Genomic DNA, 25,973 nt, shown 5'->3' with positions numbered 1-25,973 from the left:
TTTGCTCAGACACAGTTCCTGCTTCAAGGGCAGAAAAGGGGGTGGCTCCAACATGCGCACTTGGCCTTGGGCTGGGAATACAGCAGGGGTCCAGGTAAGGCAGACTGGCAGGTGTTCCTAACAGCTGCTCCCCCACCTGGCTCCCCATGCTGCTCCAAGCCCCCAAGTGATGGCCAGGCCACCTTGGCCTTGGAGAAGACACTGCCAGCTTAGCCTGCCTCTCCTGCACAGGCAGGGCCAGACCCCCACCTCCACCTCTGTGGGGACCTCAGGCTTCTTCCCTCAGGCCTCATCCCATTTAAGCTGAGAAGCCCTAAGGCCACCAAGGCTTGGCTGCCTGGAGAAGCTGCCCCAAGATCAGCCCTGGGGGCTTCTCAGCCTTGCTGCACCGGCAGCCCTCGCCAGCCTACCTTCAACCCCTTCCCACTTCCAGCAGGGTCAGGGAAGCAGGAAGACCCCTAGAGCACCAGGAGCAAGAAAGAGGCAGGCAGGGGTAGCCGGCCAGGTTTGTGCTCTCACTGTATTCACACAGAGACACGTGGCAGCTTACACTGGACAAAATGAGTAATAAAAATTGGCTTTAAATATGGAAAAATCAGGATTCTGTAGCCCTACACTATCCCAACACTGAAACCAGGACAGCCATCAGTCTGGGAAGGGCTGGGCTGGGGTCTGGGGTGCAAGCACACAGCCTCAGCCTGCCCCCTTCATACACATACACCTCTCCCCACACACACACACACACACCACACACACACACACACACACACACACACACACACACCACATACCTGGCCCTTTTGAGTGATGGATTATGCCTTGCTGGGCACAAGTCTGGGGTTATGAGGAACTCTGTTTGAGGGTTGTGCCACCACAGGGACCACCCCCACCCCCGACCCGGGATGGGGCAATTCTGCAAGAGGTGACTTCAGGACAAGACCCAGCATGAGGGACGAGGCACCCTGGGAGCTGGAAGGCAGAGGCAGACCCATCTGGGCCAGCCTGGGCAGTGGACTGATGGGTCCCAGGGTCAGCCCAATCTCTCGTCACACTTTGGCACAGGCCTAGGGGACGGTGAGGCCTCAGATCCAGCTCTGACAAGTGCGGAGAAGGGACAGCATCAGGCCCCAGTGGTGGCCTGAGCCCAGGGCGGCAGGGGCAGGCACGAGTCTCACTCAGAGGTCGGCGATGGTGAGCACAGTGCTGGGGCCTCAGGGGCCTGAGGAGCCTTGAGTTTGGCAGTGGCCCCTCTGCCAGCTCCAGCATGGGTCTTCAGAATGGCCTAGTCACTATTTACATTCGCACAAATACGTAAATCCAGAAAGCCCCAAGCTCCATGCATGAGAGCTGAACGGACGCATCTTTGTCCTAGGGACAGTCCAGGCCTTGCCAAACTCAGCCAGACCAGGGGTTGAGGAGCTGGGCACAGCTCCAGCTGTGTTCCCTAGGCCATGACTTGAGTGGACAATGGGGAGGACCACTGTGCAAAACTGTCAACAGCGCTGGGAGTAGCTGCTACCGCCAATCGCCGGTGGGGGCCTCAGACTGGGGGCTAGAGGCGGGTGGGGAGCTCTTCCTCACTGTCGCTGCAGTTCCCACAGCAATCCTGGAGGGCAGGGAAGACACGGAGGGAGAGAGGCAGAGCAAGCGCTGTTAGCCACCAGTGCCGTCACTGGTCAGGAGCTGCCCAGGGCCACGCTCTGTGGAGGGGAGTTCCAATGAGGGGCCTGGAGCAGCAGCTCAGGCCAGGGGCTGAATGAAGTCTGGGGGACCAGGTGGACCCCAGGGTCTGGGAGGGCAAGGCCCCGTCCAGACCCTCTCCCCTGGGGCCAGTGGAGGCAGGATGTGGGAAGACAAGATGGCTAAGCAAGGCTAGCAGCTTGAAAGTGGCAGGGTGCAGGGAATGGAAGCAGGTGGGAAGGGAAGGTGGGGAGCGGGCACCGGACTTCTTTCGCCCACATCTTGCCTCTGCCATGGAAGGGCTGCCTGTGGCTCCCCGAGACCAGGCAGCAACGCCACCCCACGGGGAGCCCACACTGCTCACCTCTGGAAAGAGAAAAGAGGCCATGAGCCCAGCCAGGGTTGGGCGGGGGACAGGCGGGAATGAGGCCAGAGACCCTGGCACCGCTGGCAAGGCTGGAGGCGGCCCACTCACAGCACATGCGGGCACCAGCTCGGCCTTCCACCCACCGTCCCCTGGAGCCAGCTAGGCTGGGGGCCCAGGTAGGACACTGCTAGGGGTTACCTGGCGACTGAAGAGTCTCTGCAGCAGTCCCTTCTTGGGGGGTGCAGGGGGCTGGCCCTTCCAGTCCAGGTCTGGGGGAACTGAGCCGTCCATGCCGAAGACATTCAGCTCCTGGAAGCACTCGGTCTCCACCATCTGACACGGGACAGGCAGCTATGAGAGCTAACCCTAGGGTTGACCCTGGAGCCCACCCCACCAGCCAGGCAGGCCCCACCTCGTTCTGCCAGGGGATGGGCACGCTGCCCGTGGCAAACTTCTGGTAGAAGTCCTGGTCGGTGGGCTCCAGTTCTACGCCCTTAACCGTGGAGAACTGTTCAATGTCCAGGACATCCTTGCAGTAAATGGCCTGGGGCTGGGGGAACAAAAGCAGCAGTCAGATAGGAACGCCACCCGCGCACAGGACAGCTCAGCCCCGAGAACTGCTCTAGGCTTGGTTGTGCTCTAGCCCTTGCAGCTCTGGTTTGGAGTCAGAAACCGGCATCCCACGCACTTCCTAAGCATGGCAGTCCCTTCTCTCTGAGGCCGTTTTCTCCCTGTAAAGTGGAGATCACTCTCCCTCACTGACCATCCTGTGGTAGCTGACCCACTGCAGCCAGCCAGCTCCTAGTGCCCGGAGGGCACCCCAACAGGCACCCCTCCATCTGCACACAGCTGTCTGGGTGAGCAGCTGGTGAGGCGAGTGCAGGCTGAAATCTCAGTAGGCCCTTCGGGCAAGGTCCCCCGCATGTAGGGCCTGGGGCTGGGGTCCTCTGTCCTGGGATGTTGAAGAGCTTGCTCCATCCCATCATGCTTCATAGCCAACCAGAGGATTGGAACAGCCCTCCCATCTCCCTATACCCCCAGCACCCTGCTGGGAGCCCACCTAACTTCAGGCCACTTTTTTCCCCCATTGCTGCAATCGTTTTCTAAATTCTACTGTTAAGGATATCAACTGAAATATCACCATATAAAATGGTGCAGCTGCTTTGGAAAACAGTCTGACAGTTCCCCAAAAGTTAAACTCGGCATTACCACAGCAGCCAGCAACTCTACTCCTAAGTGTCTACCCAAAAGAAATGAAAACCTATGTCCCCACAAAAACTTGTATGTGCAGATTCATGACACATTTATTTATAATAGCCCTAATGCAGAAACAACCCCAATGTCCATCAACTGATAAAAACAAACAAATGTGGCATATTCACAGAGTCATAAAAAAGGAAGAACTGATACATGTGACAATACTGATAAACCTGGAAAACACTGTGCAAAGTAAAAGAAGCCAATTCACAAAGGACCATATAGTGTATGATTCCATTTATCTGAAATGTCCAGAATAGGCAAATATATAGTGACAGAAAGTAGATCAGTTGTTTCCAGGGAAAGGGGAGAATAAGGAATGACTGCTAATGGGTATAGGGCTTTTTGGGGGGAAAGGGCGATGAAAACAATCTAAAATTGATTGTGGTGATGGTTGTACAATTCTGTATATGTAAAAGCCATTTAATTATATATTTTAAATGACTGAATTGTATAGTATGTGAATTTAATCCTAATAAAGCTGTTAAAAACTATACTGCTTTTCATCTGTTGCTTCTAAAAACATAAAGTCCAAGGCACTGATTTTCTCTCTAACTTTGAATGAAAGACTGGGTGCAGTGGGATGGTTTCAAGGTTAAATGAGATGATCTTCACAAGAAGCAGGAGTGGCAGTGCCAGCCCCGAAGTAGGCTGCTGATGTCAGGCTCAATCACTCACAGCAATGCCCGCATATTGGACTGCCAGTGAGGCCTATAAGACACCATTCTTCAGAGGCAACGGTCCCCCAGAAGGTCCCCCACATCCACCCACCCCCTCTATGGCCCACGCCTTGCACCTCACATTCCTGCTCAACATTCCCCAAATGTCCCCGTCACACTTAGAATAACACACATTGGTTACGCTGGCCCCTTGTTGCTGTATCATCTCTTGAGGCTGGTCTCTGCCCCAGGGCCTCACTGGCTGGCTGTTCCTTCTCCCAGGAATGCTCACATCACAAATCTTGGCAGGGTTCTCTCCTTCACATATTTTAGGCTTCAGCTTAACCATCGGCTCCTCAGAGACCATCCTGTCTAAAAATATTCCCACCCCCCCTTCATTCCTTATCTTCTTAGGCTGCTTTATTCTTTGCTGTTGCTCTTTACATTACCTAAAATTTTTTCACATACTAGTGTATTTTGGTGTGTCTTCTCACTAGAATATGAAGGCAGGCCTGGGTCCTACTGACCTCATTATCTCCGGGGTCTGGCACATCTGGGCACTCAGGTATTCGTTGAATAAATAAACAATCACGTGTATGGTTGACAGCTATTAACCTGGCCTGCCCAATTGCCTTTCCTCCTTCCCAATGTTCCTGGTGACCTGGTCCTCTACACAGGGGAGGGGAGCAAGCATATGACCTAATCTTGGCCAATCAGAGCCTTCCTTGTGACTTTATACAGAAAAGCCTGAATTCAGTGGGAGGACCATCAACAGGCTGAAGTAGAGCCAACGGATGAAGTCCTGGCAAAACAGTGTTAAATCTGATGTTGGCCAAATGAACTGGAATCTGATGACTTGAGGATATTCCTGCTTGCAGGATGCTTGAACCACAGAGATGCTCAGTAAACGGGTGAGATCTATAAGGTGAGGTGCTCTGCCCACAGATGGGAGGTCGGCGCTGCCACATATGGTGCGCAGCCGATGCCCTGCCAGCCCAACAGCCGTTCCCCTGCTGCCAATGGCATCTTAGTTTTCCTTTGGGGAACTGGTCTCCCCTACTGACAGAGGTTCAAGTGGGTATGAGATTTAGGTGTGGCTATTGAGAGGCCTCTGAGCAATCAAAGGCAATGAGCATCAGCCTTAGGCCTTTCCTAACCTCTAACCCCCTTTTAGGACTTCTTTTGAAATTACTGGGCAAGAGGCGCTGTCTACTGGGGTAGCTGAGCTGGTAGGATGTGGCCCTGAGCTGCTGGGCCCACCACTGCTACACCCTGGGGAGAGCTGCCTGCCATGAAGACTGCACACTGACCAGTATGAGGGCAGGGATTGAAGAGAGAGAGAATTCCTATGACACAGCTGGAGCCCCAGGTGTGGTATGCCAAGGCCAGACCTATCTTGGGGCTTTTCAATTTTGTAAGCCCAGATAATTATGTTTTGTTGGCTAAGCCATCTGAGTTGGGTTTTCTGACATTTGCACTGAAGGTGTCCTGACTCCAGGAGCTTCCAGCCCTCACCCTGGCTTGGCCCTGCCCTCAGCAGTGGGTGGTACTCACATCGGGCTTGAAGGGTGGCTCCTGCATGCCTGCTCCCAGACGCTTGAAGTTCAGCTTCTTGAAGAGGGGGTGCTCCTTCACCTCACGGGCACCACCCCCACAACAACCCAGGCGCTCAGCAGGGTCCTTGCAGAGGAGCTGTAGTGGGGAAGGGGAGGTCAGGTGGCGTAGGAGAGGTGCTCCCAGCCCCCCACCCCAGCCAGGCCTCCCAGTGGCTGCCACACCTGGGAGCAGAGTGAGCGGGCCTGTGGGGAAAAACGATCGGAGTACTCCTCGGCCACCTCCTTCACCAGCCGCTCCACCTCCTCCCGCTTGATCTTCTTTTTCCTCTGCTGGAAGGGCGACTGGCCTGCGATCATCTCATATAAGAGGCAGCCTAGCGCCCACCAGTCAGGGCTGAATGTGTACCGTTCGTTCTTCACCACCTCTGGAGCTGGGTGGATGGCGTAGGAGTTAGGGGCGAGTAGGGGTTCGGGGTGCCCTGGGAATGCCTAGCTCACGTCAAGGCAGGGAATCAGATATCCACCAGCCAGACATGTACTGTCAGTGGCTTGGTGGGGACCATGGTAACTAGGAGAGCACATGTCCCATTAAAGGGAGGTGATATGGCCCCGCAGGAGGCCAGATCTTCTAAGTTTTCTATTTTTAATGTGATGTTGTATGACTTATTCAATGTTGGCAACCAATTCCAATTGTTTTAAAAACAATTTGATTGAAACAAAACGTGGAACAAATGAGGCCTCTGTGGCTACCAGTTTGCAACCTGTGGATTTAGTACCAGAGAGGAAAGGAAGAAAGTCATTTGCTGGATGCCTACACTGCCGGCCAGAGCGGGGTACCAGGTGGGTTTGAATCTTCTGCTTCTTTTCATCTTTGAGGTAACCCTGGCAGCAGGTATGATTATTGCTTTATAGTCAAGAAAAGTGAGGCTGGAGAAGTGGAGTGGCCCTGGCCCAAGGACACACAACTAGCAAGGGGGGCGTGGCATAGTTGGGGCTCCGTCTACTATGTCACGTGGTCCCTGAGGGGAACGTGGAGCCTCATCTTCGCCCCTCCCCAATGGGCACTCCCACTCAGAGTGTAGACAGGTAGAGGAGTGAAAAGCTGGGGCCACAGACATGCATTTGAGTCCCTTCTCGTCCTTTACTGGCAGCCACCTGCAGACCCAGCCAATAGGAGCTAAGTGAGTACTTAGTGACTGAATGATTTACATGTGTGTGGGGCGCTGGCTGAGTCTTGAGTTCCTGATCTATAAAAGAAGAACAACAGCTTTATTCCTTGAGACACAAGGGGACTCACCCATGTAGCCAACGGTGCCCACACGGCCTTTGATGGTCTGGCCCTCGGGCACATGCACAGCCAGCCCCAGGTCGGAGATGCGGATGTGACCTGAAGGTGAATGAAGAGGCAAGGGGCTCATTAAGCAGGTGGGCCAGACCCCACCCCACCCCATATCTGTGGCTCCCCAACCCACCATGGTCATCCAGTAGGATGTTCTCTGGCTTCAGGTCCCTGTGGGGAAAGAAAGGCAGGGTCTAATGCTGCTCAGTTTGCCAGGCAGCCATACAGGGCCACCCCTTCCCAGTTCGCTCGCCTCCTGGGATGGGATATGTAGCAAGGAGTAGGAGCCATTTGCTGCCAGGGCAACAGACAGCCCTGCCCTGATCCTGGCAGCAACACCGGCTCGAAAGTGGAAGGCAGCTCCCACTCAGGGAAGCTCCCCAGATGTCACCAGTAGTCTTGTTCACCCTTGGTGTTGAGAGGCTCCCCTCCGCTCCCCCACCCTTTGGTGGCTGACTCTATCTTTTCTGTCTGTCACATGGGGCTGCTCACCCAACCCCTCCCGAGGCTGTTGCAAGGTTCAAAAGAAATCGTTGCCAATAACAGTGATAGGGAGAGCCCTCTCTGCCGAGCCCTTTGTGCTGGGCTCCAGTGTAAGTTACTATAGTCTCGTTCGGTCCCTAGGCAGGAATTATAGCCTCTGCTTCCAAGGAAAGGATATGGTGTTGGGAGCAGGGATTGAACTAGCCCAAGAGAGGGATGACAACACTGAGACACACACCCGTGTCAGCCAGACCCCACAGCCTGGGTTCTGAGCTTCTCAAGTCGGCCTAGCATGGGCTAGTGTGCAGCCCCTGGCCAGAGCCCTGCAGGGCTCAAATGGGCTTGTGGCTGCAGTGACTGCCCCAGCACACCCACATGCTTCTGTCACCTCTACCTGTGCCCAGCTGCAGCCCCTGGTAGGAAGGCCGAGCCCCGCACCTGTACACGATGCGCTCCCGGTGCAGGTCCTCCAGGCCACAGCAGATCTCTGCAGCGTAAAAGACGGCCCGTGCCTCAGGGAAGCCAGCCTGACCCATGTGGTAGATGTGGAACTTGAGGTCACCTCCATTCATTAGCGTCAGCACCAGGCATAGAGCGTCCTTGGTCTCATAGGCATAGGCCAAGCTCACCTGTGGCCAAGGGGACCCGAGCCTTCAGGCAGGGGCTGCAGGCCACCTGGTAGAGGGGCTGGTGTCGGCCGCCCCCAAAATCCTTCTCAGTGCCACTCCTGGGAGCCCAACTTGCTCTCCAGGCCTGGTGTCAATACCCCAAACCTGCCCTTCCCAGGCATCTCTAAGAGTGGGAGTCAGTGCTTGGAGCAGGCAGGAGATCTTAGCTTAGTGAGTGGGGAGGGCAAGCTCCTGGCCAAGGGACAGGGCGGGGTCTCTTGTCTGTACTTACTACAAACCTACTGTTCACTTTCTCCAGGATCTGCTTCTCGTTGAGTGCCATGGCCTCCCCTTTTCGCTTCTTGATCCGTTTCTTCTCCAACTTTTTGCAGGCATACATCTTGCCTGTTGCCCGCACCTGGCAGGCGCACACCTAGAGCCAGGGAAGATATGGCAAATGAGAACTAGCTGTTCCCTTGCTGGGGTAGAGGGCCTCAAAGGGAGGGAAGGGGCTGGTCCAGGACCCACCTACCCCAGCTTCGCACTCTGCAGAGGGCTCTGGGCTGGCCACTCACCTCCCCAAAGCCGCCTTTGCCCAGGACTCGGTATTGCCTGAAGGTGTTTTTGGTCACTGGCTGCCTGTGGGCAAGGGGTTGGGGAGACATGGCTGAGCAGGGGCCCAAGGCCCACGACAACCTAGACTGGTCTGGCCCAGCCTTCAAAGAGCTCACCTTTCCAGCCATTTCCACTGCAGGAAACGGTTGAAGTAGATGCTGTCGAGGTAGTCAGCAAAGGGGGCCATGCTCAGGTACTCATGGGTCAGCCTGTTGAGAAGGCCCAGTCCACTAGTCAGCCTGACACCCTGGGTTCTCAGTGTGATGGGCCAGGCCCCCTGGTATGTGCATGCTCAAGCCAAGAGGCAGCACCCTCAGCCAACCTTCCTGCTAACCCACCTAGGATGGAGATACACACATGTACTGAAGGCTAAGGATGCTACAGTGATGGGAGGCAACCTGCCCAAGGTTACCCAGCAGGGCCAAGGCCAGGATAAGAGGCTGAGTCCTCTCGCCAGCAGCTGAGCTATTCACAGCCTTCAGGGACACAGCAGCCCCCTCCTCGGGACGCGACTCTGAGCAGGTGGGAGGGAGAGGCTTACCGGGTGAGCTCCTGGAAGAGGTCTTTGCAGGGCCCCTGCTCCAGCCGCTGGGCACAGTTAGTCACCAGTTGCCGGGGGACCTCAGGGATGAGGTCAGGACCCTGGGGATAGGCCAAAGACAGGTCAGTGCAGGAGCAGAGATGGCAGGTATCTCAGGCCTGTGCTAGGGGGTGGCTGTAGGCTGGTGGTGTGCCAGCCTGCTTGGTTGTGAACTCAGTTCCTCTTGAGCCAGGGAGAAGCAGAGCTGTTGGCAGGCTGCCTAGCCCACCCTCCTGGGCTCTGTGGCCACAGTGCTGCCTGATGAGCCTAGAGCTGCTCCAGGGCATCTCTGCTCAGGCAGTGGTTACTCCTCTCCCCATCACTGAGCTCTGCCTGCTGCCGTCATCCCTCCGTCACTGCTCACTCACCGTGTGGCTCAAGAAATTCTGCATTAGCCGCTGCCCACATGCCTTCCGCTTCTCATCAGGGGTCACTTCATACTCAGCCTGCAGTGTGGGAGGTGGAGAAGCTTGGGGTCTTGGGGAAGTGACAGGTGTGGGGCATCGGGCACACGGGGTCTGGGACCTCCGCCCGCCTCAGGTGTGGGCTCGGCCTCAGGGCTAGGCTGCACTCACCACCCCGTCCAGGAAGGCAGTGCAGCGGGTCAGCTCAGGCCTTGTCGCACAGAACTCTCGGAACAGCAGGCGCCCGATGGGCTGCCGCTCACATAGGCTATGGTAGTCATGCTCTGCAGGCAGAGGTGGGAGCTGTTGGGTTCCCGGACCTAGAGCCTGCTGGCAAGACACCCCTGTCCATACTGCCAGGCCCTGGGCCCCAACTTCGAGTCCTGCAGTATGACATCCATTATCTCCTTTAGAACCTTCACACAACCCTGAGGTGGGCACAACTGCCCCCTTCTACTACATCAAAGCTTGGGACTCTGAGGCCCAGAGAGGCTAAGTGATTAGTCCAAGGTTATACAGGCAGGAGTGTGGCTCCAGAGCTGGGGCCCTCACCTCCCCCTCATCTGTCTCCTAGTTCACACCACTTGCATTCGTCACAGTGCTGGGGTTGGGCGTGGTCTGAGGTTCCGGCCAGGCCCAGGCTGGGCCTACACCTGCTGCTCGCCTGGCGAAAGTATGGGAGGAAGCTGTGGCTTCCGGTGAGCTCGAGGCTAAGCCTCCTTCCCAGGGAGTGGGAGCAGCCACAGTATACTCCTTGCCCACGTGCTGGCTGCCAGAGCGGGCCTGTGCAACCCTGAGTGCTGCGCAAACCTGGGGCCTCAGACGAGATAAGCAGGAACTGGGGGCCTGGGACCTTTTTCTCAAGGCTTTACTGGGCCCCAGGACTGGACCGGGTGGGCTGAGCTCAGGCCTGGGGCTCCCAACACTGACAATTGTACCCTCTGTACCCCGAGCCCTGTTCCCCTAGGCCTCGCCCTCTCTTCCTCTGCTTCTCTCAGATTGCCCCAGATCTGACTCTGTCCTATTCTCCACAACCAGCCCCATCGCCTCCTGCTGTCCTGTCTGCCCTCTGCCCTCCACCCATCCTGAGCCCAGGAACTGAAACTAGGCTGGGTGGTGCTGTCTTGATCTTCACGCTCCCCAGACCCCCAAACCCTCCCAGGGTGAGGTCTCAGGGGAGGTTCCTGGCACCAGCAGGTCTTCTTGTCTCAGCACCCTCAGCCTCCACCCAGGCCTCACCGAGGCTGAGCCGAAGCTCTTCACACTGGCTGATGTGGGGGAACTGCAGCATCTGCCGCCATTTCTTGCTTTTGCCTTTGCGATTCCCGCCACCACCTGTGGAAGCAAACAGGCACTGAGTCTGGCCACCCTGTGCCTCTCCTCCACCCTCGGTGAGGTCCAGAGGACTAAAAAGCCTAGCCCCGGCACAGCCCATGCTAAGAAGCATCTTGGGCCTTCCTTCCACACGCTCCAACATGCCCTTGCTGGGTTCCAGGACACGTATGGTCCCTTGGGCCCTCCTGCTAGGGGCTACTGAGCTAGAAGAGCCAAGAGAGCAGTAAGGCCAGGCTGCTGGGGGTGGGTGGGGTTTCTGGGCCACCTCGGCAAGCCTCAGCTGCTTCTCACCAGGTAGTTTCCCAGGTGAAGAAAGTAGAGAAGGACATGACAGTGGTGGGAACTGTGTGAATCAAGATCCGGAAGAGAGAGGGTCTAGGACATCTGGGATACGGCTGAGAGATGGCAGCCTGAGTCACTGGGCCCTGCATCAGAACTATCAGAGACTCAAACAAGGTGGTAGCAGGAGGGCCATCACTCAGGATCCCCACTCCTGAACAGAAAGCTTCCTTGCCCCTGATACTTGCTTCATTTTTACCTAGCTGACCCCTTGCCTATAGTTGCTGAGTCCAGGGTAGCAGCCCAAATGCCTACAGAATCAGACAGGTATGGTGAATGGGAACCAGGTGGGAGACAACAGGGAGTGGTGGGGAGTGGAGTGAAATGGATGGGGCATGCCCCTTCTAGGGGCAGCTGTGGCATAGCTCCGGCTGTTGCTTGGTTGCTGCTAGGCAGGAATGCTGCCTTGGTGTGGCCAGCTCTTCTAATTTTTCAAAAGTAGCTGGGAATTTGTACTGTTACATGAAATATTGGTTCCTATTAAAAAAAAAAAAAAAGCCACACCAGCAAACAATAAAACATGTTAAGAGAGCCAGCCAGATGTGGCCTGTGGGACACGAGGTTGAGAACAGTGGAAGAGGCCCGAGTCTTAGAGTCATAGGCTTTGGTTGGAATTTTCAGTTCACATTTCAGGCCCATCACTTGCTGTCTCTGAACCTCAATTTCTGCATGTGTACTTTGGGTCCAAAGCCAACTTCAGAGGTGTTGAGGGTGACTGGAAGAGTCTGTGTCCAGCACCCAGTAGGGCTGTGGCGAGAGGCAGGCCCCACCTCTCAGAACTCAATAGCAACCTCAAGCTACCACTTTTCATTGCCTGGCCTGTTTTCTCTCTGGTTTACCCAGCCTTGTTTCCATCTGGCCTAGCTGCAGGAAGGTGGTGCAGGAGGAAGGGGCTGTCTTCTAGAGCGGAAGCAGGGCTGGGTCCCTCGATGGGCTCCCTGACCTAAGTTGCCTGGAGGAGGAAGTATTGCAGGCACCCATTGGGAAACCTACTAGCAGCCCTCCTGCAACCTGCACCCAACATATTCCAGTCATTTCTCCACTGTGAGTGACCCCCATACCCAACCCAAGCAAGGCTTCCTTGCAAGGGGAACTCCTCCCCCACCCTCACGGGTCCCTCACCAAACCCTCCATCTGCCTGCCTCCCCCAACAGTTACTTCCTCCTCTCCCTCCTCCCAGCCACATTAAGGCAGCAGCCGAGTCACATGCAAATATCCTGTCCTGGAACTGCCACCAGAGTCAGTGGGGCTCCTCCCCACCTTAGCTTGGTTCCCTAGCAGCGCCTCTGGGCATCAGGAAAGGAAGGACTAAACAAGGGGCTCACACCCCCAAGGCGGTCTCACTTCATCCTCACAGCAGTTCTGCCTGACCTGGCCCAATTTCATGAGGAAACCGAGGCCCTAGAATGAAACAATTTGTCCAAGATCACAAGACCTGGAGGTGCCAGAGGTAGGATTTGAACCCAATGCCCTGAGACCACAACCCAAGCTCTTTTCCCATCCCAAATATGCCAGGCATCTATTAGGCATTAAATGAATACATATGACAAGGGTTCCCAACTGCTTAGGGCCTCAGATCACTTAGAAAGCTGGAGAAAGCCCAGCCCCAAACTGTCAGCCAGCTCACGAAGGGATTCAGATGCATGGGCCAGGGTTCAGGATTCAGTGACAATCACAATTTCCTTTAGTTTTCACGTCCCATCCCCAACCATTCCACAAAAAGGGTTACTAAAGTTCAGAGAAAAGACACTTGTCTAGAGCCACGCAGGTGGAGGGATAGGGCCAGGTGGGGTAAGGGTTCTCCAGCGGAGGTACTTCCCCAGTCTCACCATACCATCCTATGCCTCATCCATGGCCTTGAGAGGCCTGAACTGGCTACAGCCCTAGGAGAGAAGCCTGGGCAGGCTCTCCTCACCCCTCCTCCCTGGCTGGCTGGATGACGAGGCAGAACAGAATCGGCAGATGCCCCCAGAGGCTGGGAGGAAGGCCCAGCCCCGGACTCAGACTTGGACTCAATAAGAAACAAGAGATAAGGAAGGCTCTGGGCACTAAGGACCCAGCCTACTATGGCCATTTCCAGGCAGCACCTCTCTGGAGTCAACGCGCACTGGGCAGGCAGAGGGCACCAAATGCTGTGCTAAATGGGAGATCTTCTGGGCTTCCTACAGACTGTATTGGGGGCATCCTGTGTCCTGTGCCTGGGTCAACCACAGTCTCATAATGTGAACTGTGGGCTAGTCCCTGGACTGAGCTGTTTCCCACCTGTAAAATAGGCAGAATGGCGAAGCAGATGACTTTCAGCCTGGAAGCTTACTAAAGAGTGGAAAAACTGTCATGACCTCCCTGCCTTAGAGGTCCAAAAAAGAGAGGTCTTGTTTACTGCTGGTCGCCAGCACCCTGGACAGGACACAGCACAGAGTGACTGTTTGGTGATTACGTTACCAAGGTAGACAATAGCATCTAAAGGACAGACTGACCATAAGGCAGTGAGAACCAGGTCGGGTCCATCTGCGTCCCCCAAGACGCTCTGGAGCAGGTGCCTGCTAACATGTGGGTGGGAGCCATGAGGAACTCGGCACACACTTGGTTCACCAGACCAGCTCTGCCAGCCCAGCATGCTCTCTTCCTTCAAAGTTGGCTCCCACTTATTTCTGTGCCCGTTGGCCCCACTAGACCATGGGCTTCCTGAGGGCAAAAATCGTGACCCATTCCTCTGTCTCTAGTGTCATAAGGCACCGAAGGAGTGGCAGTCGTGTTGGTAGCATATGTGACCAGTAGTTTCCCCGAGTCTGGCGGCCGTTCATTCATTCTCCAAACCTTTACCTTGCACCAAGTTTGTGCCGGTCCAGGCTGTTCGCTAGGGTCCGGGCCCTGGGCACGTGGGGGTAGGCTGACCTTTCCTGGGGCATCTTCTCACCGCTCAGCTGGGAGAGGCCTCAGAGAGGCTTTCTCGGGTCTCAGGGCCCACCCTTCCCTCTTCCTTCCTCTCTCCTTCCTTCACCCGTCATCCTCCCCCCGCCGCGAGGGCGGCGGCCTGACCCCCGCCCTTTCCTGGGCCCCGGCTCCCCGGGGCAGGTGCGGAGGAGGAGGACGCCGTGCCGGAAGGGCTGGTGTCTACGCGGGGTGCCTGGCGCGGAGCGCGCTGCCCTAGGGGGTCGGGCAGCTAAGGCACCCCACGGAGCTCGGAGGCCGCGCTCTCAGCGTTCTTCGCACCTCACCGCCCTCTTGGCCGCCTCACCTTCCCGGGCCTTGAGTAGCACCGTGTTCGCTACGATGTTCTCGAGCTCCATGGGCTGCGGCGCCGCCGGGCCGCGCCACCGGCCGGGATCGCGCGCGGGAGCCGGGGCCGGATGGCGATCGGCGCGGCTCCGCTCGGCTCGCAGTGACCGCGCCGCGGCCTCCCGGGCCTCCCCGGCCGCCGCCGCCCGCCGCGCACTCTCCGCCCCCTCCCCGGGGCCACCCCGGCGCCGGCCCGCCCCGCCCCGCCCCACCCTCTGTTTACTTTACTCGGCCAATAACTGGGAGGGCGCTCCCCGCGCCATCTTCTCATTAGCCAGCCTCTTCATTGTCCCCCGCCCCCCGAGCCAGGGATTCGCTTAAAGGAGCAGAGAGGCGGGACTTAATACGTCACCTCTTCCTGGTTGGTTTGAGGTGGGGTCCGGCCCCTAGGTTCGAATTTCTGAGCCTTCGTAGGATACGGAGCTGCCAATTAGGGCCGAGCCCTCGGCTGGGACATCAGAGGTGGGTACTCTGTGTCACGCCCTGGAGGCCGGATGTTCAGTCGTTCTCAGCAATGCACTCTGATTGGGCTATCAGATTGGGGGTGTGGCCCGGGTCCCTTAGGCTCGCCTTGGCTTTTCTAGGGTTTGCAGGAGATACACTTGGTATCCTGGGCCTCAGGGCTGCGAGCTGCTTTGGACCCTGTGTTCGGCCGTCTTCCTTTGGGTCGGCCCATCCAGGAGGGCGCACATCGGAAGCGGGGAGAGGCGCAGAGTAGGCTGGGGGCCTTCCCAGCGGCTCTCCGGCCTCGGGTTCGGCCGCCGCGAGCGCCCCCGCCCCGCCCCCGCAGCCGGATGTTGTGATTCCTCTCCACCCACACGGCCTCGCCCGCCCTCGGCCTCTGCTCCCTTATAAGGCAGCACTACCACCCCGAGACGTTGGGATGAGCTCACACCCATTATACAGGTGGGGAGCTGAGGCGCCAGAGGTCCCGTAGCTGGCTCCAGGCTGAAGACTAGTAAGAAAACAAGGCCCAAATTTCACAGCTAATGAACCTCTAGCTCAACGTCCTACTCCTTCTACCCCTCCTTCACACACCGGGAAACAGAGACTTGCCCAAACTCAGCGAGTAAGGCAGAACCTGATTCAACTAGGCTTCTGTTACCTATCCATTCATTCATCCCAAACTATAGAGCATCCGCTTTGTGCCAGGCACGGAGCCAAGTGCTGGGGAATACAGTGGTGTCAGCAAGATAGCCCAACTCCCTGCTTACATGCTAGGAGTGGGGTAAAGGGGATAATCCTGTAAATAAGTAGGATGGTTTCAGAGAGTGATAAGTGCTATTAAGACTGAAAATTAATAAAGAGAAACCTCATTTAAAACGGAGTCGGGAGGCCAGAAGGGGGAGCCCTCAGGCACTATAACTGGACATTAATTATGGACCCCAACAGGAAGGCGTCAATTAGGGAACAACAGGAAGACACACCTTGTAAGTTAATACTACTTTACTACTCCTGCGGGAGGAAGGAAGGTTTCCTTTCTTGCCCAGCAGCCCAGCCAATGAGAAACCATCAGCACCTTGAACTCTTCCTTTCCTCCCGTGAACTTTTATAACAACCTCTCTCAACTTCCTTTTTCTCTATAAAGAACGTTCCTCTTTGCTTGTTGGACTTGCCTACGGTTTTGCTATAGTATGCTTGTCCTGAATTGCAATTCTCTGCTCTTCCGCAATAAGCCCATTTTGCTGGTAAAATAACTGCCTGGTTTTTTGTTTGTTTTTGTTCTGGGGTTTTTTTTTTTAGGACCACAAGACAAAATCAGGTAAAGGGAAATGGTGTCAGAGTGTGACATTTGAGCAGATCCAACCACACAAAGATCTGGGGGAGCAGAGTTCCAAGTAGAGGCAAGGGCAAGTGCAAGGGCTTTGAGCCTCCGGTAAGTTTGTTGTCTTCAAGGAACAGGAAGAAAACCTGTGTGGCTTCAGGGCCCAAGGGTCTGGGATGAGATGAAGGAACATGGACTCTGGCTAGGTTGTGGAAGGCTTTGTAGACTATGGTGAGAAGTTTGTTTTTCTTAAGTGAAATGTGAAACCTTTGAAAGGATGATTTATAGGTCACTTTAGCTAGTGGACTTCAGGGAGGCCAAGACTGGAAGCAGAAAGAGCAGTTGAGAGGCTACAGAATTGTGGGAGAGAGAGGATGGTAGCCTGGACCAAGAAAGTGGCTGTGGAGGTGGAAAAAACTGCATGGATCTAAGATACATTTGGGAGTAAAGGTAGTGCCTTGAAAGAGGAAAACCCAGTGGCTAGTAGGACAAAGCGCTGGTACCTCGCCCAAGGCTGTAGTGTCTAAGTGAGACCTGAGAGTCAAGTGAGAATGTGCAGGTTTCAGAGGTAATTGGAGCGGGGAGAGAAAGAGCCTTCTGACACAGGGCCAGTGCATATTCAAAGCTCTCTAGAGGAAGGCAGTGAGGACTCAGGCGTTTAGCCTTTGAGGCCAGAGCACTGAGCTCGAGTTTCAGGTATGCACTGGGATGGGCATGGGGGCCAAGAAACGAGGCTTGGCCTTGGAGGGGCCTGGATCAAGGAGGTCTTTGGAAGCCAGGTAAAGAGTTTAGACTTCATTTTCAGGAAAGTGGGGTGTTGTCGAAGGTGTTTTAAGCCGGGAAGCCATGTGATCAAAGTTGCTTACTCTGAGCTGCTCTGTGGAGACCTGCTAGGGGTAGGGACCAAGGGTGGGGAAAGAGGGGCTTAGGCTGACTTGTAAACACCTGTCAATTTTAGTGCCTAGCATCTGAACACTGCTTCTCTTTAAGACGAAACCCATGAAATGCAGACACAGGCCCTGCATTCCTCTAGAGAAAGCAGAGAGGGGGTAAAATTCCTCTCTGAGGTCCCTAGTAGCTGGCACACATTTCCAAAGCTTCCAATTAGGAATTTGTATCCAATGCAAGTGACTAACATAAGACATCAGAGGGACCATTTAAGATTCATTATGGGGGCAATAGAAAGAGAGGGAAAGGAGGTCAAGTCAGGCCCTTCCTGGGACAGGGGGATTTAGCAAGCATCCAGGAGCATCCAATCAACTCCTTGTCTTTATTGTTTGCAGCCAAATGTCCTGAGTAAGACAGGCGAGAGGCATTTTAGGAGGAATCATTAGAGAGAAGCAGGGCTCTGTGCCTTGGCAGTAGTCAGGAGGTACCCCATACAAGTGGCCAGATTGAGAGCAATGATGCAGCTAGGATAAACAGGACTTGACGGCTGATATGGAATGAGGAGGGGAGTCACGCATAACTCTTGGGTTTTGGCTTTTCAACCCATTCTCCACCTACAGCAAAGTGATCTTTTTAAAAGGAGAATTTGCCACCCACCATCTGAGATACGCATTTCTAGGAATTTATCCTCCAAACGTAATTGCACTCAAGCAAAACAAGAAAAGAATGTTCAAGGTTATTTCTTGTAACATTGTCCAAAAAGATGAACTGTACTAATTATTCTAAATAAGGACTGATTAAAATTTGGTCCTTTCTGGTACAGGAATGCTATGTAACTGTCAAAAAAAAGTGCAGGGGCTCTTCCTATACTGACATAAACAATCTCCAAGATATATTGTTAAATGAAAAAAGCAAAGTACAGAGCACTGTGTAAGGTTCGCTACCATTTTTGTGGAAAGGGTCAGGATAAGCTAGGTTATGCTGCAGTAACGAACAATCTCTAAATTTCAGTGACTTAAAACAACAGTTTCTTTCTTAGGTCCACCACACGTCCAGTGCAGGTTGTTGGGAGGTTGGGAGGCTCCACTCAGTGTTGTCACTGAGGGACCCAGGATAACAGGGGCTCCATCTCAATTTGTGCTTCTACGATGGCAGCTAGTGAAAAGAAATGTGGTGAATCATCCTATGGCCCTTAAAACTGGCACCTAAAAGTGCTACAAGCCCCTTCTACTTACATTTCGTCAGTCAAGGCAAACCACGTGGCCACAACTGACTCAAAAGGGGTGGGGATACACCGTGAGGGAAGATCCTATTTTCCAAACATGAGCAAAGCAATAGATTCCCATCCCATAGGTACTTTGGCGATACGACTTTGCCATCCCCACATCAAGAGGTGGACTCTACTAATTTTCCTGTCTGTAGTCACTCTTATCAGTAGAATCTGGTGGGAGTGATGCACGTGACGTCTGACACTAGGTCAGAAAAGGCCATGCAGCCTGTTGCTCTGGCAGTGTTTGCTCTCTGGAAGCTTCTCTTGGGGTAGTCCCTCGGAATCAGTGGCCAGGCTGTGAGAAGCCCAAACCGATGGAAAGGCCATATGCAGATGCTCTGCTCCCATCAACAGGCCTCCCGCAGCACCATGCATGCGAGCGAGAAAGCTTCCAGGTGATTCCAGCTCCTGGCCATTGGGATCAGCCCCAGCCATTCAAGTATCTCCACCTAAGGGCCCTGGCATTTGTGGTGGGGAGACAAAGCCATCCTTGCTGGGTCCTGCCTGAATTCCTGACCCGAAAAATCCATGAGCAGAATAAAATAGTTGTAATTTTATGCCACTAAATTGGGAGGAGTTTTTTACACAGAAATAGATTCCTGGAATAACTACTCTAGGCCTGGAAGGAGATTATTATTGGTAATATTTGGGGGATAGCACTAACAGTTATCACAGATGGATGTGCTTCAGCGGCCCGCCTCTGGACAGCCAGTGCAGCCCAGGAACATTGGTTGCTTCTAGGAAGGGGGATTAAGTGGCCCAGGGCAGGGGTGGGAGGGAGGCTTTACATCATATACCCTTTTGTATTTTTAATCTTGTGTCACAAGATTTTGTTTTGTTTGTATCGTTTGTTGTAAAAACAATCACACCGATCTTGTCACTCTCCTACTCAGAATGCTCCAGCAGCTTCCTGCGGTGGGTAGCCCCAGCGATTCCCCTTCTTGGTATTCCCCCCCTCAGTGGGGTCCCCTTCCTTTGAGCATGGGCCAGACCCAATGACTCACTTCTAATGAAAAGAATGCAGCAAAGTGATGGAACATCACTTCCAAGATTAGGTTACTAAGAGACTCTAGCTTCCATTTTAGGCACCTACTTTCACCCCCTCACTGGCTCACTCTGAGGGAAGTCAGCGGTCATGTTATCAGCTGCCCCATGAAGAGGCCTACATGGCAGGAACTAAGGTCTCCAGCCAATAGCCAAGAAGGACCTGATCTGTGGCCAACAGCCTTGTGAATGAACTTGGAAGTGGATCCTATGCCAGTCGACATGACTGCAGCAGCCTTGTGAGAGACCCTGATCCAGAGGTAACCAGTTAAACTGTGCCCAGATTGTTGACTCACAGAAACTGTGACACAGTAAATATTTGTTGTTTAGGCTGCTAAATTTGAGGGCAGTTTGTTATTTCTTATTAGCAGCAATAGATAACTAATACACTTCTCATTACACTTAAAAATAAAACCCGAGCTTCTCCTTATCACCTACCAAGGCCCAACTTGACTGGGCCCATGTAGCTCTCCAATCTCTCACACCCCTCCCTCTTGTCATACTGTGTGAAGGTTAGCCACACACTGACCTTTCTGCATCCACCTGAAGCTGCACTGTCCAGTACAGCAGCCACTAGCCACATGTGGCTGTTTAAATTGAAATTAATTAAAATGAAATAGAATGAAATTCAGTTCCTCAGTCATACTAGTCCCATTTCAAATGCTCAATAGTCATGTATGACTAGTGGGTACCATATGGACAACGCACATTGAGAATACTTCCACCATCACAGAACGTTGTCAGACAGCTCTGGTGTAGAGGTAGGAGTGGCTTCCATTTTTATAAAGGTCCCATGGTGACAGCCTGAATGACTGAGAGAAATATGGTACCACTAACTGAGGAGGGATGACGGATGGTGAGCTGGGTGCCTTCTGATCACTTGTCTTTGAACAGGCAGTTCTGCCACCTCTTGAAAACTGAGCCCCAAGTCTCTGTTAGAGAGGACTGGGATTTGTTTGTCTGCACATGTCCAGCCACTTGTGAGCAGGATCTTGACAGATTCGTACTTCTCATCCCATAGACCCAACAACACCCAGCTGTGGAAGGCAGAAGCCAGGGTAAGAAGATGGTGCCTTTCTGCTCTGGTCCAAAGCAGATATGCAGGGAGGACTGGGGCAGGTGCATAGAAGTTGCTGAGAACGGGGAGTGTGTCTACATGGAGATGTTTCTTTGTAAACTCCTACAGATTGAGCCCCAAGCAAATGCCAGGCTCCGCTGTTTCACATACATTCCCATGCAAACATCTCAACAAATCTGCCAGACAGTGTGAGTGCCCATCCTTCCCTAAGGGGGCGTGGAAATTAAGGTTCAGAAGGCTGAGGCCAGGACCATTGTCATGCCGGGTGGGTGAGTGGCCAAGATGGGATTTGACGATTTCCTGATTCAAGTCCACTGTTGTTTTTTCCCTACAGTCCTTGCTTCTGAGGTCATTATTTTCCTATTCCTTAAGCTATTATTTTCCTATCCCTTAAGCTATATTGACTTACAGAGCTGATCATGAGGGATTTGGTTTTGTTTTGTTTTAGGAACTTCCTGGTAACCATATATGAATTCTTGCATCACTTAGGACTTTTGGTTGCAACTAAAAATGGCTTAGGCAAAAAAGGAAATTTATTGGTTCAAGTAACTGAAAAGTATAGATGATAGTTCTGACTTCAAGTGTCATTGGATCCCAGGTCTCAAATGGTGTCACTTGAAAGTTCCCATATTCCAACTCTTTTAAAAAAAAATTTAATTAGTTTCAAGTATACGGTATATTGGTTAGACATCTGTATAGTTAGCAAAATGGTCCCCCCAAATTGCTCCCTCCCTCCCTTGACCTCCACCTAGCCAATGTGTTAATTAATGCTAATTGCATTCCTTATGCTGTGCTTCTCATCCCCATGACCATCAGTCAGCTACTAATTTGTACTTCTTTAACCCTTCACTCCGTTCTCCCAGCCCCCCAAACTCCCCTCCCTTCTGTCTGTCACCAAATTGTCCACATATTTGTGAGTCTGTTTTTGGTTATTTTGTTCTTTTTATTCCTTAAATTCTGCATATAAGCGAAATCATATAGTGTTTATCTTTCTCTGTCTGACTTAAATACCTTCTAGGTTCATCACAGCATCCTTTCCTTTTCATATGTAGGGGGCTTGTTTTCTTATCCTTTTAGCCACTCTATCCCTTAGTTGGAGCACTTAATTCTTTTCTATTTAAGGTACTTATTGATAGGGATGTAGTTGTTACCATTCTTTATTCCTGTTTTTGATACATGTTTTTTCTTTTTAAAGAAGTCCCTCCAACATTTCCTGTAATTCTGGCTTGGTGGTGATAAATTCCTTTAGTTTACTTTTGTCTGGGAAGCTTTTTATCTGTCCTTCAACTCTAAATGATAGCTTTGCTGGATAAATTATTCTTGGTTGTATATCCTGGGTCTTCATTCTGTCGAATATTTTTTGCCAAGCCCTTCTGTCCTGCATAGTCTCTCTTGAGAAATCAGCTGCCAGTCATATGGGTGTTCCCTTATATGTAATTATTTGCTTTTCTCTTGCTGCTTTAAAATTTTTCTTTTTTTGTATTTAACCTTTGGCATTTTAATTATGATATGTCTTGGTTTGTGCCTCTTTGGATCTTTGATTTTTGAAATCTTCTGAGCTTTCTGGGGTTTTATGTCTATATCCTTCACCAAGTTAGGGAAGTTTTCCACCATTATTTCTTCAAACAGCTGTTCAACATATTGATTTTCTTCACCTATGCTGATCAGACGAATATTTGGAGCCTTAATAGTGTCCCATATCCTCCTTAAATCATCTTTATAGTCTTGGCCTCTTTTTTCTTGCTATTCTATTTGAGTGTCCTGATTGGCTTTCCTGTCCTCTAGATAGGGCATGTGATGCTCTTCTTTATTCACTTTGTTTATTCCTTTGTTTACTCCATTTAATAAACTTCTCATCTCAGATAATGTGTTCTCCATTTCATACTGGTTCCCTTTTATAATCTCCATCTCCATTTTTATCTCTTTGTTGGAGTTCTCTACATTTCCCAAAAGTTCATTGAGCATCTTTATAAACAGTGTTTTGAACTCTGCATCTGTTAGATTACTTGACTCCATTATATCTGGATCTCTGTTCCGTTCTGTCATATGGTTTCTGCTTCTTTGTTTTCCCATTTTGGCTGCCTTTCCATGTGTTTCTATGTATTAAGCAAAGCTCCTAAGTCTCCCGGTCTTATTAGTATGGATTTGTGAAGTCGGTGGCCAGTGGCACAGTCCTGAGAGCGGTTCAACTGCAGGCCAAACTTAGCCCGAGTCTCTACCCTTTGGGGGCCACCTGTTAAGATTCAGCAAGCAATCCACAGATGCTATGCTTATAGCTGCCTCAAAAAGCCAGACCAGAAACCGAGGCTGCCTCTAGTGTGAGTCTCAGCAAGGAGCACCTGACTCGCTGAGGATACACCTGAATATGGCTTGGGTGGAGCCGCGAGTTCGGGGAGGCAAGGTTTCAGGGAATCCTCTGGGCAGAACGACCTCTGTTATCCAGTTTGATGACGTCACAGTTATGGCGGTGCAGTGTCGGGCGCACAGGTAGTGAGGAGGGCTCAACAAGGAACAAGGGATACTGTTGGCACTTCTGTACCAAGCGAATCTCGCCTAGACCCTCACTCTGACAGTGTCTCCCTGGAAGTCCCTCGTGCCCCCTGTGCACAGCTGAAGAGGCACTGGTGCTCAGAGTGAGCAAGTCCGTCACTGCGAAAATCCACTCGCGAACGTGGCCCCTTTAAGAGACTTCTGCTGCTGCCGCAGCCTCTGTCTCACTCAGCTGCTCAGGACCAGGTTACCCCGTGTCCTCGCCCTGTCCTACCTTCTGCTGTTGCAGGGTGCTTTCTTGGATTTCTCCCTAGTTGTATGGCTTATTCATCTAGATCCCAGGCGATTTTTCCTTGCTGCTGCTCCTTGTTTCTGTCACAACTTTGATTTGAGTGCCAGAGGGATGAACAGAGCCTCTATCATCTATGCCATTTTTTTCTCCTCCCCGACTCTGTTTTTAATCTGTGTTGCTTTATTCTCAGGCAGGTTTTCCCTCTCAGATGTTCAAGATGGCTGCCAGCAGCTCCAAGCTCACTTCTTGCCAATGTGGCAATTTATATAAAAAGATAAAGCTTCTATCTTTGTAATTCCAGCAAAAATCCTGGGGCTGCCTCTCCTTGGTTTGATTTGACTCAGGTGTTCATTGAGGACAGTGGGAGGCAGCGTTCTGATTGGTTAGGTCTGGATCACATGCCCACTCCTCCCTCAGCTGAGGGATGGGTAAGCTTTATTTTATTCACATTGATGGGGGAGGGGATAGGTGCTCCCCCAAAGGAACACTGAGAGCCTAAAAGGGTTTCTGGTCCCAATTGTCAGACACCAGCAGTGTGTGGATGAACTGTGGATGAAGACCAAATCTAAGAAATATATTTTGGTCATCTGAATGACTATGTATATATACATACACATATATATTTCTTATACATCACAATGTCAAAAAGCCATTACTAGAAAAAGGGAGAATGAATGCTAAACAAGTGTGGATGAGAAAGGGGGTATATCCCAAAGTAACCTCATGGGACGATCTGACTATAGATTCCTAACTGGGAAGGTCATGGTGAATAGTCATGTCCCAGGCATATAACTTATTTAGTGAAAGGTTTATCTTTGCCTTGAGCAAACCCTGTCCATTGTTTCTGTGCATCTGGGTTAACACATTCTTGAAATGCCAGAGGTAATTTTCTTTTCCAGACTCCTTGGAGGCATAACCACCCTCAACATAATCTTGTTAATTATTCTGTACCTCACCTTCTCCCATCTTCATATCATCTTCCTTATGTTCCCTCCTTAATTCCAAAGATATAAAAGAAGCTGCAAAACTGTCATTCTCCAGAGCATTTGAGATCTTGCTCCCTGGCAATGTCCTCAGTTTGGCTCAGATAAATCCATAGAACACATCTCTACAGGTTTGGACTTTACTTACGTTGATACAGGAGAAATGATAGATGTCCACCACAAGCTCTCAAGTTCTGTTCCACCACCGTAGTCATCTTGAATTTTCTAAGTCAAAGAGAGTGGCAATAGGAATGAAGTGGAGTGATGGGAGAAATACTTAGGCGGTGGAATGAACAGAACTTGGAGGCTAATTAGACTTGAGGCATCAGGGAGAGAGAGTTCTTGGCTGCAAGCAACAGAAAATGACTCCAACTACTTAAACAAAAGGGAATTTACTTTATGGGAAGATCCTCAGGGATTCACAGCATCAATTAGAAGGAATAGGTTGGAAATAGGCAAGAATTAAGGCCCCCTAGAGGACCAGGAAGGAGGAATTACAGCAGACACTGTGGTTGTCCATCTAATATGCATGTCACTCATCTTCCTCGTTTGCAGAGTCCCAATTTTGGTCCAATGTCCCCTTTACCTCACATGTTTCTGACCTAGCTCCAGGATTGATTCACCTAAGCCAATTATGAAGATCTCCTACCCTGACCACAGATTAGTTTAGGGGTGTCAAGTGACCCAGTTTTGGCCAATGAACCATGAGGGGAGGTATGCTTGAGATTTCTGTTAGGATATTTTCCTCATTTCTAATGAGGATTTACTGGAAGGGAAGGTCCCTCTTCTTCACTGGAGTTTATGTGATTCCTGAAGCTGTGGCAGCCTCTTGTGACTATGACAGAGTCAGTCTGAAGGTTTGCACACTGAGGACCATAGAAAAGAAAAAGAAGAAAGAACTTGAGTTCTCGACAACATTGTTAAACCACTGAAGGCACTGTTCCTGGAGCCCCTCTACTCTAGATCTCCTGTGATGTGAAATGATGAATTTGAATTTCCTTACTGTTTAAGCTTGGTTTTTCAAAGGCATCCTCACATGCCTTGTAGCAGGGACAATCTGGTCTGGGCACAAGTGGCGCAGTGGCGGACTTCCAACTCTTTTCACAATCCCTGTGTGGCTGCTCAGTCTGGGGAGAGAACACCCATTGGCCAAGTTTAAATCCATTAAAAACAAAATTCATATGAGTAAATTTGGAGATCTAATTGGCTTTCTTAAGTGATTCATGAATCAGGCAGCATCCTATCTAGCCACTAGAAGAGTGCTCTGAGGGGCTGTACAAAATGGAAGGATTTTGTAGGAAGAAGGGTGAGGCAAGGGACCTATTAGCAAAAGAAAAGAAAGGATTATTTTGGGGCTTGGACGAGAAGAGGAAGGGTTTTTATGACGGAGATTGCCTCTTATTTCTCTAGGGAATGGAGAAGGCCTATGAGACATGTTAGCTTACTGGTGCTTAACCAGAAAATTCCATCCTGGTTGATTAAGATTATGTTTCTGGGAGAGGTTGAAGCTGCAATTAGATCAGGTTTAATACCTAGATTTGATATCATGGGCTTTAGCACAAATGACGCTATTTTAGGGTGTGTGTGTGGGTGTGTGTGTGTGTGTGTGTTTTAAACAGGTCCCTCTGGCTATGTGATGGTAGGGAGAGGGTGATCTGGTCT

At 51.8% G+C, this 25,973-nt stretch overlaps 1 protein-coding gene across 6 annotated transcripts; it reads right to left on the bottom strand.

Annotated features, from left to right (window-relative positions):
• Positions 1–1,341: 1,341 nt before the first annotated feature.
• On the bottom strand, positions 1,342–14,658 carry GRK6 (G protein-coupled receptor kinase 6). 6 transcript variants are annotated; one of them, XM_039880083.1, is made up of 16 exons: positions 14,461–14,646; positions 10,788–10,883; positions 9,720–9,931; positions 9,513–9,590; positions 9,106–9,206; positions 8,681–8,773; positions 8,525–8,588; positions 8,242–8,382; positions 7,780–7,970; positions 6,992–7,029; positions 6,817–6,906; positions 5,742–5,950; positions 5,518–5,655; positions 2,460–2,597; positions 2,246–2,380; positions 1,342–1,606 (listed from the first exon to the last, which is right to left on the bottom strand). In XM_039880083.1, exons 1-16 carry the CDS (start codon positions 14,510–14,512, stop codon positions 1,553–1,555), a joined length of 1,830 nt encoding a protein of 609 aa, XP_039736017.1. In that variant the 5' UTR covers positions 14,513–14,646; the 3' UTR covers positions 1,342–1,552. The 6 variants fall into 6 exon arrangements, with proteins under 6 accessions (XP_039736017.1, XP_039736019.1, XP_039736021.1 ...); XM_039880085.1 differs by having other exon boundaries at positions 9,720–9,832; positions 14,461–14,644; XM_039880086.1 differs by lacking the exon at positions 1,342–1,606 and adding an exon at positions 1,961–2,046 and having other exon boundaries at positions 9,720–9,832; positions 14,461–14,658.
• Positions 14,659–25,973: the final 11,315 nt, after the last annotated feature.

Source organism: Pteropus medius, unplaced genomic scaffold (assembly GCF_902729225.1).
Source record: "Pteropus medius unplaced genomic scaffold, Ma_sr-lr_union100, whole genome shotgun sequence".
NCBI lineage: Eukaryota > Metazoa > Chordata > Mammalia > Chiroptera > Pteropodidae > Pteropus > Pteropus medius.
Note: the sequence above shows the minus strand (reverse complement) of the source record. Positions and strands in the feature narration are given on the sequence as shown.